The sequence below is a fragment of the Rattus norvegicus genome, chromosome 1, assembly GCF_036323735.1.
Source record: "Rattus norvegicus strain BN/NHsdMcwi chromosome 1, GRCr8, whole genome shotgun sequence".
NCBI classification, from domain to species: Eukaryota; Metazoa; Chordata; class Mammalia; order Rodentia; family Muridae; genus Rattus; species Rattus norvegicus.
In genome coordinates, this window is record NC_086019.1 from 218045742 (window position 1) to 218063294 (window position 17553).

General features: G+C 42.6%; 2 protein-coding genes across 7 annotated transcripts in view; one reads left to right on the plus strand and one right to left on the minus strand.

The window, feature by feature from the left end:
* Stx3 (syntaxin 3) overlaps positions 1-17553 on the minus strand; it is a 174169-nt gene that overhangs the window by 105045 nt on the left and 51571 nt on the right. For 5 of the 6 annotated variants that reach the window (XR_010058290.1, XR_010058289.1, XR_005492999.2 and 2 more), the window contains one exon: positions 7361-7421. The exons of the other annotated variant lie outside the window; for it this stretch is intronic. Coding sequence is in view for 2 of the 5 variants with exons in the window: in XM_063275258.1 (XP_063131328.1) it covers positions 7361-7421 (61 nt within the window). In the remaining 3 variants the exon portion in view is untranslated. The remainder of the gene's footprint in view (positions 1-7360; positions 7422-17553) is intronic. 6 annotated transcript variants of the gene reach the window in all.
* On the plus strand, positions 12698-17510 carry Mrpl16 (mitochondrial ribosomal protein L16). Its single transcript, NM_001009647.1, has 4 exons — positions 12698-12836; positions 13112-13177; positions 15454-15602; positions 16705-17510. The coding sequence occupies exons 1-4, from the start codon at positions 12782-12784 to the stop codon at positions 17188-17190; spliced, it is 756 nt and encodes a 251-aa protein (NP_001009647.1). The 5' UTR covers positions 12698-12781; the 3' UTR covers positions 17191-17510.

Consider the following 17553-nt stretch of genomic DNA (forward strand, 5'->3'; position numbering starts at 1 on the left):
GGGGAGGGCCCAGGAGCGGCAGGACTTCTGCGCCTGAGACACCGCCGGAACCTGAAAGAAACAGACCGGATAAACAGTTCTCTGCACCCAAATCCCATGGGAGGGAGAGCTAAACCTTCAGAGAGGCAGACAAGCCTGGGAAACCAGAAGAGACTGCTCCCTGCACACACATCTCGGACGCCAGAGGAAAAAGCCAAAGACCATCTGGAACCCTGGTGCACTGAAGCTCCCGGAAGGGGCGGCACAGGTCTTCCTGGTTGCTGCCACTGCAGAGAGCCCCTGGGCAGCACCCCACGAGCGAACCGGAGCCTCGGGACCACAGGTAAGACCAAATTTTCTGCTGCAAGAAAGCTGCCTGGTGAACTCAAGACACAGGCCCACAGGAACAGCTGAAGACCTGTAGAGAGGAAAAACTACACGCCCGAAAGCAGAACACACTGTCCCCATAACTGACTGAAAGAGAGGAAAACAGGTCTACAGCACTCCTGACACACAGGCTTATAGGTCAGTCTAGCCACTGTCAGAAATAGCAGAACAAAGTAACACTAGAGATAATCTGATGGCGAGAGGCAAGCGCAGGAACCCAAGCAACAGAAACCAAGACTGCATGCCATCATCGGAGCCCAATTCTCCCACCAAAACAAACATGGAATATCCAAACACACCAGAAAAGCAAGATCTAGTTTCAAAATCATATTTGATCATGATGCTGGAGGACTTCAAGAAAGACATGAACACACTTAGGGAAACACAGGAAATCATTAATAAACAAGTAGAAGCCTTCAGAGAGGAATGGCAAAAATCCCTGAAAGAATTCCAGGAAAACACAATCAAACAGATGAAGGAATTAAAAATGGAAATAGAAGCAATCAAGAAAGAACACATGGAAACAACCCTGGATATAGAAAACCAAAAGAAGAGACAAGGAGCTGTAGATACAAGCTTCACCAACAGAATACAAGAGATGGAAGAGAGTATCTCAGGAGCAGAAGATTCCATAGAAATCATTGACTCAACTGTCAAAGATAATGTAAAGCGGAAAAAGCTACTGGTCCAAAACATACAGGAAATCCAGGACTCAATGAGAAGATCAAACCTAAGGATAATAGGTATAGAAGAGAGTGAAGACTCCCAGCTCAAAGGACCAGTAAATATCTTCAACAAAATCATAGAGGAAAACTTCCCTAACCTAAAAAAAGAGATACCCATAGGCATACAAGAAGCCTACAGAACTCCAAATAGATTGGACCAGAAAAGAAACACCTCCCGTCACATAATTGTCAAAACACCAAACGCACAAAATAAAGAAAGAATATTAAAAGCAGTAAGGGAAAAAGGTCAAGTAACATATAAAGGGAGACCTATCAGAATCACACCAGACTTCTCGCCAGAAACTATGAAGGCCAGAAGATCCTGGACTGATGTCATACAGACCCTAAGAGAACACAAATGCCAGCCCAGGTTACTGTATCCAGCAAAACTCTCAATTAACATTGATGGAGAAACCAAGATATTCCATGACAAAACCAAATTTACACAATATCTTTCTACAAATCCAGCACTACAAAGGATAATAAATGGTAAAGCCCAACATAAGGAGGCAAGCTATACCCTAGAAGAAGCAAGAAACTAATCGTCTTGGCAACAAAACAAAGAGAATGAAAGCACACAAACATAACCTCACATCCAAATATGAATATAAAGGGAAACAATAATCACTATTCCTTAATATCTCTCAATATCAATGGCCTCAACTCCCCAATAAAAAGACATAGATTAACAAACTGGATACGCAACGAGGACCCTGCATTTTGCTGCCTACAGGAAACACACCTCAGAGACAAAGACAGACACTACCTCAGAGTGAAAGGCTGGAAAACAACTTTCCAAGCAAATGGTCAGAAGAAGCAAGCTGGAGTAGCCATTCTAATATCAAATAAAATCAATTTCCAACTAAAAGTCATCAAAAAAGATAAGGAAGGACACTTCATATTCATCAAAGGAAAAATCCACCAAGATGAACTCTCAATCCTAAATATCTATGCCCCAAATACAAGGGCACCTACATACGTAAAAGAAACCTTACTAAAGCTCAAAACACACATTGCACCTCACACAATAATAGTGGGAGATTTCAACACCCCACTCTCATCAATGGACAGATCATGGAAACAGAAATTAAACAGTGATGTCGACAGACTAAGAGAAGTCATGAGCCAAATGGACTTAACGGATATTTATAGAACATTCTATCCTAAAGCAAAAGGATATACCTTCTTCTCAGCTCCTCATGGTACTTTCTCCAAAATTGACCATATAATTGGTCAAAAAACGGGCCTCAACAGGTACAGAAAGATAGAAATAATCCCATGCGTGCTATCGGACCACCACGGCCTAAAACTGGTCTTCAATAACAATAAGGGAAGAATGCCCACATATACGTGGAAATTGAACAATGCTCTACTCAATGATAACCTGGTCAAGGAAGAAATAAAGAAAGAAATTAAAAACTTTTTAGAATTTAATGAAAATGAAGATACAACATACTCAAACTTATGGGACACAATGAAAGCTGTGCTAAGAGGAAAACTCATAGCGCTGAGTGCCTGCAGAAAGAAACAGGAAAGAGCATATGTCAGCAGCTTGACAGCACACCTAAAAGCTCTAGAACAAAAAGAAGCAAATACACCCAGGAGGAGTAGAAGGCAGGAAATAATCAAACTCAGAGCTGAAATCAACCAAGTAGAAACAAAAAGGACCATAGAAAGAATCATTAGGACCAAAAGTTGGTTCTTTGAGAAAATCAACAAGATAGATAAACCCTTAGCCAGACTAACGAGAGGACACAGAGAGTGTGTCCAAATTAACAAAATCAGAAATGAAAAGGGAGACATAACTACAGATTCAGAGGAAATTCAAAAAATCATCAGATCTTACTATAAAAACCTATATTCAACAAAATTTGAAAATCTTCAGGAAATGGACAATTTCCTAGACAGATACCAGGTATCAAAGTTAAATCAGGAACAGATAAACCAGTTAAACAACCCCATAACTCCTAAGGAAATAGAAGCAGTCATTAAAGGTCTCCCAACCAAAAAGAGCCCAGGTCCAGATGGGTTTAGTGCAGAATTCTATCACACCTTCATAGAAGACCTCATACCAATATTATCCAAACTATTCCACAAAATTGAAACAGATGGAGCCCTACCGAATTCCTTCTACGAATCTACAATTACTCTTATACCTAAACCACACAAAGACACAACAAAGAAAGAGAACTTCAGACCAATTTCCCTTATGAATATCGACGCAAAAATACTCAATAAAATTCTGGCAAACCGAATTCAAGAGCACATCAAAACAATCATCCACCATGATCAAGTATGCTTCATCCCAGGCATGCAGGGATGGTTTAATATACAGAAAACCATCAACGTGATCCATTATATAAACAAACTGAAAGAACAGAACCACATGATCATTTCATTAGATGCTGAGAAAGCATTTGACAAAATTCAACACCCCTTCATGATAAAAGTCCTGGAAAGAATAGGAATTCAAGGCCCATACCTAAACATAGTAAAAGCCATATACAGCAAACCAGTTGCTAACATTAAACTAAATGGAGAGAAACTTGAAGCAATCCCACTAAAATCAGGGACTAGACAAGGCTGCCCACTCTCTCCCTACTTATTCAATATAGTTCTTGAAGTTCTAGCCAGAGCAATCAGACAACAAAAGGAGATCAAAGGGATACAGATCGGAAAAGAAGAGGTCAAAATATCACTATTTGCAGATGATATGATAGTATATTTAAGTGATCCCAAAAGTTCCACCAGAGAACTACTAAAGCTGATAAACAACTTCAGCAAAGTGGCTGGGTATAAAATTAACTCAAATAAATCAGTTGCCTTCCTCTATACAAAAGAGAAACAAGCCGAGAAAGAAATTAGGGAAACGACACCCTTCATAATAGACCCAAATAATATAAAGTACCTCGGTATGACTTTAACCAAGCAAGTAAAAGATCTGTACAATAAGAACTTCAAGACACTGAAGAAAGAAATTGAAGAAGACCTCAGAAGATGGAAAGATCTCCCATGCTCATGGATTGGCAGGATTAATATAGTAAAAATGGCCATTTTACCAAAAGCAATCTACAGATTCAATGCAATCCCCATCAAAATACCAATCCAATTCTTCAAAGAGTTAGACAGAACAATTTGCAAATTCATCTGGAATAACAAAAAACCCAGGATAGCTAAAGCTATCCTCAACAATAAAAGGACTTCAGGGGGAATCACTATCCCTGAACTCAAGCAGTATTACAGAGCAATAGTGATAAAAACTGCATGGTATTGGTACAGAGACAGACAGATAGACCAATGGAATAGAATTGAAGACCCAGAAATGAACCCACACACCTATGGTCACTTGATTTTTGACAAAGGAGCCAAAACCATCCAATGGAAAAAAGATAGCATTTTCAGCAAATGGTGCTGGTTCAACTGGAGGGCAACATGTAGAAGAATGCAGATCGATCCATGCTTATCACCCTGTACAAAGCTTAAGTCCAAGTGGATCAAGGACCTCCACATCAAACCAGACACACTCAAACTAATAGAAGAAAAACTAGGGAAGCATCTGGAACACATGGGCACTGGAAAAAATTTCCTGAACAAAACACCAATGGCTTATGCTCTAAGATCAAGAATTGACAAATGGGATCTCATAAAACTGCAAAGCTTCTGTAAGGCAAAGGACACTGTGGTTAGGACAAAACGGCAACCAACAGATTGGGAAAAGATCTTTACCAACCCTACAACAGATAGAGGCCTTATATCCAAAATATACAAAGAACTCAAGAAGTTAGACCGCAGGGAAACAAATAACCCTATTAAAAAATGGGGCTCAGAGCTAAACAAAGAATTCACAGCTGAGGAATGCCGAATGGCTGAGAAACACCTAAAGAAATGTTCAACATCTTTAGTCATAAGGGAAATGCAAATCAAAACAACCCTGAGATTTCACCTCACACCAGTGCGATTGGCTAAGATCAAAAACTCAGGAGACAGCAGATGCTGGCGAGGTTGTGGAGAAAGAGGAACACTCCTCCATTGTTGGTGGGATTGCAGACTGGTAAAACCATTCTGGAAATCAGTCTGGAGGTTCCTCAGAAAATTGGACATTGAACTGCCTGAGGATCCAGCTATACCTCTCTTGGGCATATACCCAAAAGATGCCTCAACATATAAAAGAGACACGTGCTCCACTATGTTCATCGCAGCCTTATTTATAATAGCCAGAAAATGGAAAGAACCCAGATGCCCTTCAACAGAGGAATGGATACAGAAAATGTGGTACATCTACACAATGGAATACTACTCAGCTATCAAAAACAACGAGTTTATGAAATTCGTAGGCAAATGGTTGGAACTGGAAAATATCATCCTGAGTGAACTAACCCAATCACAGAAAGACATACATGGTATGCACTCATTGATAAGTGGCTATTAGCCCAAATGCTTGAATTACCCTAGATCCCTAGAACAAACGAAACTCAAGACGGATGATCAAAATGTGAATGCTTCACTCCTTCTTTAAATGAGGAAAAAGAATACCCTTGGCAGGGAAGGGAGAGGCAAAGATTAAAACAGAGACTGAAGGAACACCCATTCAGAGCCTGTCCCACATTTGGCCCATACATATACAGCCACCCAATTGGACTAGATGGATGAAGCAAAGAAGTGCAGACCGACAGGAGCCGGATGTAGATCGCTCCTGAGAGACACAGCCAGAATACAGCAAATACAGAGGCGAATGCCAGCAGCAAACCACTGAACTGAGAATAGGTCCCCTATTGAAGGAATCAGAGAAAGAACTGGAAGAGCTTGAAGGGGCTCGAGACCCCAAAAGTACAACAATGCCAAGCAACCAGAGCTTCCAGGGACTAAGCCACTACCTAAAGACTATACATGGACTGACCCTGGACTCTGACCCCATAGGTAGCAATGAATATCCTAGTAAGAGCACCAGTGGAAGGGGAAGCCCTGGGTCCTGCTAAGACTGAACCCCCAGTGAACTAGTCTATGGGGGGAGGGCGGCAATGGTGGGAGGGTTGGGAGGGGAACACCCATAAGGAAGGGGAGGGGGGAGGGGGATGTTTGCCCGGAAACCGGGAAAGGGAATAACACTCGAAATGTATATAAGAAATACTCAAGTTAATAAAAAAAAAAAAAAAAAAAAAAAAAAAGGCCGATGGCCAAGGAGCTAAGGTAGGAAACAGGAGGTGGGAAACTGGCAGGGAGAGAAAGGGTTCTGGGAAATAGTGAGAGTGTAAAAGAGAGATTTAAGAGAATGAGGAGAAAGCTGCAGGAGATCGACATAAGCCAGCAGGTGGATGAACTCAGGGAGATGCTTATGGAGAAACTGAGGAAACACAAAGGCAGAAGCAGGCCGGGACTGAAGAGGAGGTAACTAACCCCATGGTAGACATAGAATAGTTTAAATGGGTTACATAAATTAAGAGCTAGTTAGGGAATGAGCCAAAGCTTATGGCCTAGACATTTAATAATAAATAATTAGTCTCAGAGTTGTCAGTCCAGGAGCTGGGGCTGACAAGGAAAAATGAATTTTAAAAATGCTCTTACACAACTGTTTGTGCCTCCAATCCCAGGCAATCCTACACCCTCTTCTGGCCACTCCCTGCACATGGTACACAGACATACATGCACATACATAAAGACACACAAACACCCATACATATAAAATAAAATTTTAAAAAAATGAAAATGTTCCTAAGGATCAAGAGGTTGATTGGTGGATAAAGTGCACGTTGTACAATCACGAAGAACTGAGTCTGGTTCCCCAGCACCCACATAAAATCGTCAGGCGTGGGGTCGTGTGAACATCCACAGCAGCACTGGGGAAACAGAGAGAGGCAAGTGCTGGAGGCTTCCTGGACAGACAGCTAAGTGAACAACATGATCCAATTTCAGTTAAAGGCCCATCTCAAAGACTAGATGGAGCACACTCTAGGAAGCACCTGATGTTGGTGTCTGGAGTCCACATGTGCATACAACACATGGACAAGCACATCCAAAAATGTATACCCACCTAGAGTAAACATATCCAAAAATAAAGCAATAGTCTTCAAACAGTGTGAGAAGAAATCTGGACTGGGAACCAAAAGACTGAGCCAGCATTCTGATCGTGCTTGTAAGAGACACACCGGCTTACCTGGGCGAGTATCCAACCAAGACACCAGTTTCCTCATTCGTAAAATGAGGAGCCTGGTCTATCCTTAGCTTAGAAAAGGTTAAAGAATTGTTATCTTAGCAGGCCTGGTGGTACTCACCTGTAATCCCAACACATAGGAGGGTACGGAATCCCAAGTTTGAGCCAGACTGGGATGTAAACTGAGAAAGAGGAGAAAGAACCCTTTAAGATATGTAAGTTTATAATAATATAACAATAACAAAAAGTGGAATTTTTAAAAAATGAATTCAAATGTAACTGTCCCAGCAGATCACAAACACAAGCACAAGCTCATGATTACATCACTCATAGCACTAAGGAGTGCACTCGGCTTGGGTGTCTGACTACACAGGCATACTGGGCCCTCTAATGGCCACAGAGAGTAAAGCCTAAACTTTGGAGGAGTTGTCAGTTCCACAGATTTTTGTAATGCTGTGGGGGAAGACAGAAAGGTGGATGTTTTCCCCAAGTAAGAGGTGTAAGTGACTTATGTTGGGTACAAGTTCAACACCCTCTTAAGGAGCTGGAACCAAATAAACGAAACCTTCTACCCCTTCCGATGGAGACACAGAAAAGGCAAGTCTGCAGAGTGGGAAAGATGGCTTCAACCTATAAGCCTAGGCAGTAGTTAGGAACCCAACACATAACAAAAGGTTTTAAAATAAGCATTATTTTTAAGTTAGTATGCATAGTAGTGGGCTTTGTGGTGTTCGCAGATATTTTATTCTTCTTGACCGTCCCCCCTGTCCCATCTCCTGCTGGTACCTTTCTATTTCCCTATCATCCTCCTTCTGCTTGCATGCCACATGTATCCCATTCGTTACCCTCCTTCTCTTTCCACTTTCCCCAACCCTCTAAGACTCCTCCTCCCATTGGTTCCCTTTCTAGTTTCAGCACACACACACACACACACACACACACACACACTAAATCGAGAATCTGCCTGTGAGACATAACAAGCAGTCTTGAATCGATAAAAGGAAAAGTGAACAAATGCATATAAAAACTAGCATACATACAAACAAATTGCAAATGTTGAAATCAAGATCATGAGGGAAAGTGAGAGACTGTGGTTCCTGCCTTAGCCCATGCTCTACACTTCTGTCTTCTGACTTCTTGTCTACTGAGGCAGAAGCGTCCTCCACCCACTCAAAATTTTTTATGGAGCCAAATTACTTATACACTGGGACTGTGGCTTGACCAATTAAAATAGTGCTTTAAAAAATGACATCACTCATCCATGAAGAAATGAGAACTGGCATATCACCACTGTGTGACTTATCATTCATTAGACTGGAAGAGGTCATCAGACATCGACTTTAGTCTATTTCACCCAGCTTTTGTTCACTACCTATATCCTTTTTATATTTTGCTGTTTGTTGCTGCCATTGTGTTTCTTCATTACTCCCCCACTTAAAAATGGCAACTGCTAGTGGCTAGAGAGATGTTCTACTGTTAAGAGCAATTCCTGTTCTTTTTTTTTTCCTTTTTTTTATTTTATTAACTTAAGTATTTCTTATATACATTTCGAGTGTTAGTCCCTTTCCCGGTTTCCGGGCAAACATCCCCCTCCCCCCTCCCCTTCCTTATGGGTGTTCCCCTCCCAACCCTCCCCCCATTGCCGCCCTCCCCCCCACAGTCTAGTTCACTGGGGGTTCAGTCTTAGCAGGACCCAGGGCTTCCCCTTCCACCGGTGCTCTTACTAGGATATTCATTGCTACCTATGGGGTCAGAGTCCAGGGTCAGTCCATGTATAGTCTTTAGGTAGTGGCTTAGTCCCTGGAAGCTGGACCTGGAAGCATTTGCCTCTGTATTTGCTGTATTCTGGCTGTGTCTCTCAGGAGCGATCTACATCCGGCTCCTGTCAGCCTGCACTTCTTTGCTTCATCCATCTTGTCTAATTGGGTGGCTGTATATGTATGGGCCACATGTGGGGCAGGCTCTGAATGGGTGTTCCTTCTGTGTCTGTTTTAATCTTTGCCTCTCTCTTCCCTGCCAAGTGTATTCTTGTTCCCCTTTTAAAGAAGGAGTGAAGCATTCACATTTTGCAATTCCTGTTCTTTCAGAGGACTATCTGTTCAGAAGCCTACAGTTTACAAGCACCTGGACAGAACTATGGCTCCCTCTTCTGGCCTCTGTGGACACCTGCACATAGATGCAAATGTCTGAAAATTGTCCCCTATAGGCTTGCAATCCCATAAGAACAACAATGCCAACCAACCAGAGCTCCCAGGGACTAAACCACTACCTAAAGACTACACATGGACAGACCCATGGCTTCAGCTGCACATGTAGCAGAGGATGGCCTGGTTGGGTACCAATGGAAGGAGAAGCCCTTGGTCCTGCTAAGGACCCAGTGCAGGGGAATGTCAAGGGGAGTGGGAAGGGGGGTGGTTGGGGAAAGGAAACACCCTCATAGAAGAAGGGGAGGGGGATGGGATGGGGGCTTATGGCCGGGAAACCTGGAAAGGGTATAACATTTGAAATGTAAGAGAGAGAGAGAGAGAGAGAGAGAGAGAGAGAGAGCGCGAGAGCGCAACCCCACAGAAAGACCAACAGTGTCGACTAACCCGGACCTGAGAGCTCCCGGAGACTGAGCCACCAACCAAAGAGCATACACGAACTGGTCCCAGGCTCCCAGTACTTAGGTAGCAGAGGGCTGCCATGTCTGGCCTCAGAGAGAGAGAGGATGCAACAAATTCTGCAGAAAGTTGATACACCAAGGGGAGCTCTCAGAAACTGAACTACCAACCAAAAAACACCCACACAGCCTGAAATGTTTTTAAACTGAAAGAAAAAAAAAGGACCAGAGGATATCCAGCTTCTCCTTCCTTAATTGACATTTTGCTACTTTTTAATCTTAGGGGGCTTGGGGGGCTATTTGTTTGTTTGCTGTTCATTTAGTTGGTTTGGCTTTGGGTTTTTCCATTTGTTTGTTCAAGACAGGTTCTCAGTATGTAGCTCTGGCTGTCCTACAACTTTGTAGACCAGGGTGGCCTCAAACTTACAGAGATCCGAGTGTCTCTGCCTCCCAAATCATGGGATTAAAGATGTGTTCGACAAAGTCAAAAAAAGAAAAAAGAAAAAAAAACCTGTCTCTTATAGTTACAGAGAACATAATTTTAAAACCTAAATGCCCAACACATAATACAACACTGAATTAAATTTAGGGGGAAACCTGCTCCTTGGCTCAGTGCTATTTTAAGTAGAGAAATAATAGTGAAAATAAGACAGGAAGGAGGGGGTTCTCTATTTCTTCATTTTTAGACTCCTCCAATCAAGATGCCTGCTTCTGATCAAGCACCTTTGTTGACATTCCTGGGATGGGTGGCACTTGTCGTGAAATGAATTACATCTCTGTTAAAAAGGGGAGTTGGAAAAGTACAACAATGTCAAGCAACCAGAGCTTCCAGGGACTAAGCCACTACCTAAAGACTATACATGGACTGACCCTGGACTCTGACCCCATAGGTAGCAATGAATATCCTAGTAAGAGCACCAGTGGAAGGGGAAGCCCTGGGTCCTGCTAAGACTGAACCCCCAGTGAACTAGACTATGGGGGGAGGGCGGCAATGGGGGGAGGGTTGGGAGGGGAACACCCATAAGGAAGGGGAGGGGGGAGGGGGATGTTTGCCCGGAAACCTGGAAAGGGAATAACACTTGAAATGTATATAAGAAATACTCAAGTTAATAAAAAAAAAGGGGGGGGGAGTTGGAGTCCTGACCCCTCTCTGGTCCTTCAAAATGTGGTCTTTTGCCAGGGCAGAAAATGGAATGCGGTCTTTACAAAGGTAAACAAGTTAAAAGGGTGGATTTGTAAAGTCTACTAATACTTGGGAAGCAGATGTGTTGCACAGGTGTATAGGTTTGTAAGCAATTTCCCCAGTATAGCTTATCTACAAGCATTGTAGATTGTACTTACTGTTGTGAAGGTAATTCTTAAGGGCAGACAGATTTAACATGAGTTAAACACAGCAGACATCGGTCTCGTTTGCTAATCCCCTCTGTCTCCTAAATGCTTGGATACAAATCCTCTTGTTCTAATGATTACAAAGCTCCAGCCTCAGGAAAAATAATATGCCCACTATTACCAAAAGTATAATATACATTATTTCATTTCCCTTTGTTATTAAATTATGGTGTAATCCATTCACTACAGCAGCCAATCCCCTTAACTACCCAGCTGTCTCTCCAGCTCCTTCTCTGGGAATTCTTTTTTTTTTAAGATTTATTCATTTATTATATATAAGTACACTGTAGCTGTCTTCAGACACACCAGAAGAGGGCATCGGATCTCTTTACAGATGGTTGTGAGCCACCATGTGGTTGCTGGGAATTGAACTCAGGACCTCTGGAAGAGTAGTCCGGTGCTCTTAACCGCTGAGCCATCTCTCCAGCCCTCTCTGGGAATTCTTGAAGGGAAAAATTTGAAGACAGAACACTGCCCCACTTCTGTGAAGACAAGGCTAAATCTTGAAACCAAACTGATCATTTATAGAAACAGATTAATCCTGTTAAACTGTGCCAGCTTGAGATGACCACTGTGCCAAATCGGAACTGAAGCAATGATCAACCAGACACCTAATCCTGGACTGCTTAATTATGCATACTTTTCAGCCCACTCCCCATTCAATGCCCCAATTCGTCCTCTATTTAAACTTAAAGATGCCAGGTGTGGTACGTGTCTTTAATCCCACACTGAGGAGGCTGAGGCAGGCAGATCTCTGTGAGTTTGAAGCCAGCCTGATCTACATAGTGAATTCCAGGACAGACAGAACTACATAGAGATTCTAGTCTCATAGATAGATAGATAGATAGATAGATAGATAGATAGATAGATAGATAGATAGATGATAGATAGATAGATGGATGGACGGACAGATGCAGGCTTAAAGCTCATTTCAGGGCAATGAAGACAATCTTGGATGGTCATTGGAGCCTGTCATCTGTTACTCCAAGTGAAGCCACCTTAAATGAATAGCTTTCGCCCTTATTTTCTTTTAATTAGCATATTGAGGACAGGCGATCGAACCCAGCCGGTTGGTCCAGCTACAGCTCTTATGATAGATTTGTCAAGACCAAATTCAGCAAACGCACAGTAAGTAAGCCAATGATAAATCAATGGTATCTTTCTATGTCCCTAGAGAAGGGACAAAAATGTAGGGAAAGTTAAGGCAACAACTTGCCTACCACCAAACCTCAGGCTTTCACAGCTTTCTACATTAAGAAGTAAACCCAGAGCGATCATTAAGCAGGAAAACAAAAAACAAAAAAACAGCCAACCCTCAAGGAAACTTGAAACACATTGGGCGTGGCTTGGCCTGCGTGACTTTTAACCTGCAGATACCTGCTCCGGAACCAGGTGCTGGGCTCAAATTTCCTCCACTTCCGTCAGGACTCTGTAAAAGATGGAACAGAATACGCCACTTCCGGTCTTGTGTCCGCAGGCGACCGAGCGCTGAACTGAGGAAAGGTACTGTTGTCGCCGAGAGAATCCCGACCCGGCTGCACGCGCGTGGCCATGTGGAGGCTACTGACGCGCGCGCCCGCGCCGCTCTGGCGGATGCACTTTTCAGGTCAGAAAATCCGTTTGATCTTTTAAAAAGGCATCTCCCTGTTCTTCCTCCCCACATTCCAAAGTATATGCTTACTCCAATAGGACCTGCGCTTTCCTTCCTCCGCCTCCACTATGCGGATGCATGGGTCCTGGTCTTGTGCGGGAGACGGTGCTCCGTGATCCTAGTTGTTGCCTTGGGAACACATTTAGTGGAACTCGTACCCCCATACTTCTAGACACCTCTGCCAGGAGTGATCCGGAGTATAACAACAATGGTTTGATTTGTCTTTGTAGATACTTGGGCAGCCCTTCCCACCAGTGCTGGTCTGAAGACGCTCCTCCCAGTTCCAACTTTTGAAAGTAAGTACTTATCATTTCCACTTTTTTTCCCTCTGATAAAAGACATCGTAGGTGTGCTTGTGCTTCCTCCCTCCTGAGTGATTCAACAGATATATGTAAGGAAGGAGAACTGTGCTGCCAAGCAGTGTTCTGATAAGCATTAGAGGCAACGAAGTCCCTCGCTGTTGCAAAGCAAGTAACTATTGGGCTAGTTCCCAGGCGTCCTACCACTGATCTGTGTGGCCCATGATCTACCCAGTCCGCACTAACTGGGCATTTATTAGATTTTTTATCTTCGCTCAATAATAGTTCATATATGCAGACAGTTAGCAATAGTAACCAGGTGCACTGCAGTCCTGTAAATCTAACTTTACTCTTTAATACACTAAAAACTCCCAAAATGCAAATGACCTGGACATCTGAGGGTCTTGTGGGCTGGAGCGATGGCTCAGCAGTTAATAACATGTGTTGCTCTTGCAGAGAACCCAGGTTCAGTTCTCAGAACCCACAGAATGGTTCATAACCGTCTGTGATCCCAGCCTCAGAGATTCCTACATCCTCTTCTGCGCATCAATACATGTAGGCAAAACACTCATAAAATTCTTAATAAAGTGCTGTGTGCGCTTAGAAATGCATACTGACTTCTAAAAGAAAGTGTTACCGGGTTTCACAGTAGCTGCTCATGGAAGCCCGGGGTGGGGGGTGGGGTTATAACCTGGAACACCAACTTTTAATGACACTGATAATCTGATGACTTCTTGAGGCTTCCTGTTTTGTTTATTTCTATCATGGAGCCGTTCTTTTTCATATTTTTTTAAATCAATCACAATTGTTTTTCTCAAGTTCGCATATGGAGAGTAAAGATGTTAATAGACCAGAGAAATCCTAGTTTGTAAGTTTCCCAACAGAATTGAAGGACAATTTTTTTCTACAGTATAGTGTTCTGTGCCCCCACTAGAATACAGAGGAACAGTGGCCCCTTTTCTTCTTTTTTAAAAATAACATGCTTCTGGCTTTTATGTTTTAACTGGGTTAATTGTGAGATGTCTCTAGTCTCTACACCTTAAGTTCCTCTTCTTTTTTCTTTTTTTTTTTTAGATTTATTTTATTTATATGAGAACACTGTAGCTATCTCCAGATAATCCAAAAGAGGGCATCAGATCCCATTACAGATGGTTGTGAGCCACTATGTGGTTTATGGGAATTGAACTCAGGACCTCTGATAAAGCAGTCAGTGCTTTTAACCACTGAGCCATCTCTCCAGCCCAAGTTCCTCTTCTTTAAAGTGGAGATTAGAATACCACCTGCCCAATTATGATTCTTGGCCTAGGTGAAAATTATGTATGTTCTTGTTTTCAATTTTTTTTATTTTTAATTACTTTTTTCCTTTTATTTTGTATGCATGTACCTGTGTGGGTGCATATGTACCATGGCATATATGTGGAGGCCAAAGGACTACTTATGAGAGTCAGTTCTCTCCTTCCACCATATGGGCCCTAATGATCCAAGTCAGATGGGCAAGCAGTGCTTTGTACCGGTTGAAACATCTCATGGGCCCCTTGTTTTCAATTTGTAACACTTCACTTTGTATTTCCCCCGTTTGTCTGTTTAGTGTTGAAGCCCTAAAACATATAAAAGTTGCCCGGCATTGTAACACAACACTCATTCTAGCACTTCTTACAGGTTGGAGGTTACACAGTGATCACGTGACACCCATTAAGACTCTCTCAAACCTCTGTATACATGTTATGGTTGTATAGCTAAGTCCTCTTGTGAAACTCCTAACAGTGGACTGTCTCTGACTCTTCTGACAGCTTTTGGGACCCTTTTCTTCATTCTGGGTTGCCTCATCCTGCCTTAATTCGACAGGAGGTATAACTTGATTTTCCACATTTGGTTGATATTCACGGGAGGCCTGCCCTTTTCTGAATAGAAACAGGAATGAGCAGATTGAGACGGAGGTAGAGAGGAAACTACAGTTGGGATGTTTTTTAAAAAAAGTCTCAAAATACCAAAGCTGCTTAACGGTGAGTAAAGTAATAATGTAGAACAGCCCCTACAGTGCTGAACATACAAAGGGGGTAATAGTGAATTTGGCTTAGAAACATTTGTGTAAGCATTGTTATGGCTGAAAGATTCCAGTATCACTAGAAACATCCACAGGCAAGTAACGACCACTGGGATTATTATTCATTAGCCTAAGGCTTCCACTTGCTTGACGTCAATCTCCGTAAGAGGAAGGAGGTCTTCTGAATAGCACACTTTTATTTATTCACGGTTGTCTTTGCTCCTGCTAGATGTCTCCATCCCTGAAAGATCCAAACTTAAATTTGTTGAAAGAGTCCCACTTGTGCCAAAAGTAAGGAGAGAACCTAAAAATCTGAAGGACATACGAGGGCCTTCAGCTGAAGCCACTGACTTCACAGAAGGCAATTTTGCAATTTTGGTAAGTGATAAAAGAGATTAACGAAGTTTTCTTCTCTTTAGTCTCTTCTTCCATATTTAAAGTGCCACACCTACATGCCATAGTCCAACTGCTCTTTACACAGATGTAGATCGAAGCTACTGGGTTCCCGAGTAAACATGAGTTCTATGTCTTTCTTCAGTGTAGGGTTGAAAACAGGAGTCCCATTCTAGATGCTTGAGAGTTTGCTCTAAATTCTGTGTCTAAGCCCTGTGATAATGTACCCAACAAGCAGGTTGCCTATACTACAGGTATACACTGAGCAGGTAATGACAGAGGTTCAGATCCAGGTGAAATTGTGTTAACAGAAATCTAACAGGGTAATGTTAGATTTTTATCTTGCTTTTCCAAAATCATTTTATCTTGCTATTCCAGAAACATTATAAGTTGTTTACAGCAGGATGTCTACTTATTATTTCAGAATGATTGAAACTATAGAGGTGGTAAGGAAGATGACTATAAAATCAGAGAGCAAAGGTGCTACCCCCTTTCCCCAATTATAACAGGATCCTTTTCAAGCCTCTGGTAAAATGAAGTATTAGAACAGCTGCTTCAGTACTTGTTTCTATAAAGTGGTTTCTGTGGAGATTAATGTCAGTGTCACACACGTGGATATGTTCTGGCACTTCTGGCAGCCAGAGTGATGTTTGCAAAGTCCTCTTCTCCGGCCTGCACTGTACCCTAGAGTGCAGCTGCTGACCTCCCAGAACCTTATGTCCACTCTGCATTCCTCCTCCACCCCAGCTACACTGGTTCTCCTTAAACCCACCCAGCCCTTTGCTGTGGCAGGGCATTTACATCAATGTTTCTCTCCACCTGGGACTCTCCTCTTCTCTTCTGACTGGTTCCTAGGCTTCTCTCCTCAGCTTTCAGTGTCGTATCTGTAAAAGTCCTCCCTGGGCTCTCCCCACCGTTGCTGTCTTTTATTACTGTAGCCTAGGTGTTTCCTCCATATTACTAATTAGAACTTAGATGTTTATTTTTCATATGTATCATTAAAGCCAGTTACTACAAAAGAGAAGGCATGATAATAGACTCCATAATTTATAAATCCCCATGTTCTAATTTTTCTATTCATTTTTAGGCACTTGGAGGTGGTTATCTTCACTGGGGCCATTTTGAAATGATGCGCTTGACAATCAATCGATTTATGGATCCCAAGAACATGTTTGCCATATGGCGAGTGCCAGCCCCTTTCAAGCCCATCACTCGAAAAGGTGTTGGGCAGCGCATGGGGGGAGGTAAAGGTGCCATTGATCACTATGTGACACCTGTGAAGACTGGATGCCTCATAGTAGAGATGGGTGGACGCTGTGAATTTGAAGAGGTAAAGCGTGTCCTGAACCAGGTTGCCCACAAGTTGCCCTTTCCAGCAAAGGCCGTGAGCCGTAAGACTCTAGAAAAGATGCACCAAAATCAAAAAGAAAGAGAACTTAATAACCAGAATCCCTGGACCTTTGAGCGCATAGCCACTGCGAACATGTTTGGCATACGGAAATTCCTGAGCCCATATGACCTGACTCAGAAAGGGCGATATTGGGGCAAATTCTACATGCCCAAGCGCGTGTAGTGAAAACACAGGAACATGGCTCAGACTCATTGAGAATCTGCACCCTTACTGTCCTTAGGGTCTTTGGTGGTTCTTGGATCTTAACTAAGCACATGAGTAAGTGACTTCTGAAACACTGTGTCACCCGATTGGCTCTAATTAAAGTTCGAGTGTAATCTCAGGGTACAACTTCTCTTTGGTCAGTGTCAGTTGCTTAAAGGATTAAGGACAGTTCGACATAGCCAGCTGTCCCAGCACTCAGGAGGCAGAGACGGGTGGGTCTCGTTTGAGTTCAAGGCCACTCACATCTACAAGCAAGATCTTGTCTCCAAAAAAAAAAAGAAAGAAAAGAAAAAGAAATACCTCCAGAGCTGAGCTGAAATT

Excerpts from the sequence above, each read along its gene's own strand:
- Mrpl16 (NM_001009647.1), top strand. The coding sequence starts at position 12,782 with ATGTGGAGGCTACTGACGCGCGCGCCCGCGCCGCTCTGGCGGATGCAC. Across the intron at positions 13,178-15,453 it reads CCCAGTTCCAACTTTTGAAA|ATGTCTCCATCCCTGAAAGA; the intron begins GTAAGTACTTAT and ends TGCTCCTGCTAG. Across the intron at positions 15,603-16,704 it reads AAGGCAATTTTGCAATTTTG|GCACTTGGAGGTGGTTATCT; the intron begins GTAAGTGATAAA and ends ATTCATTTTTAG.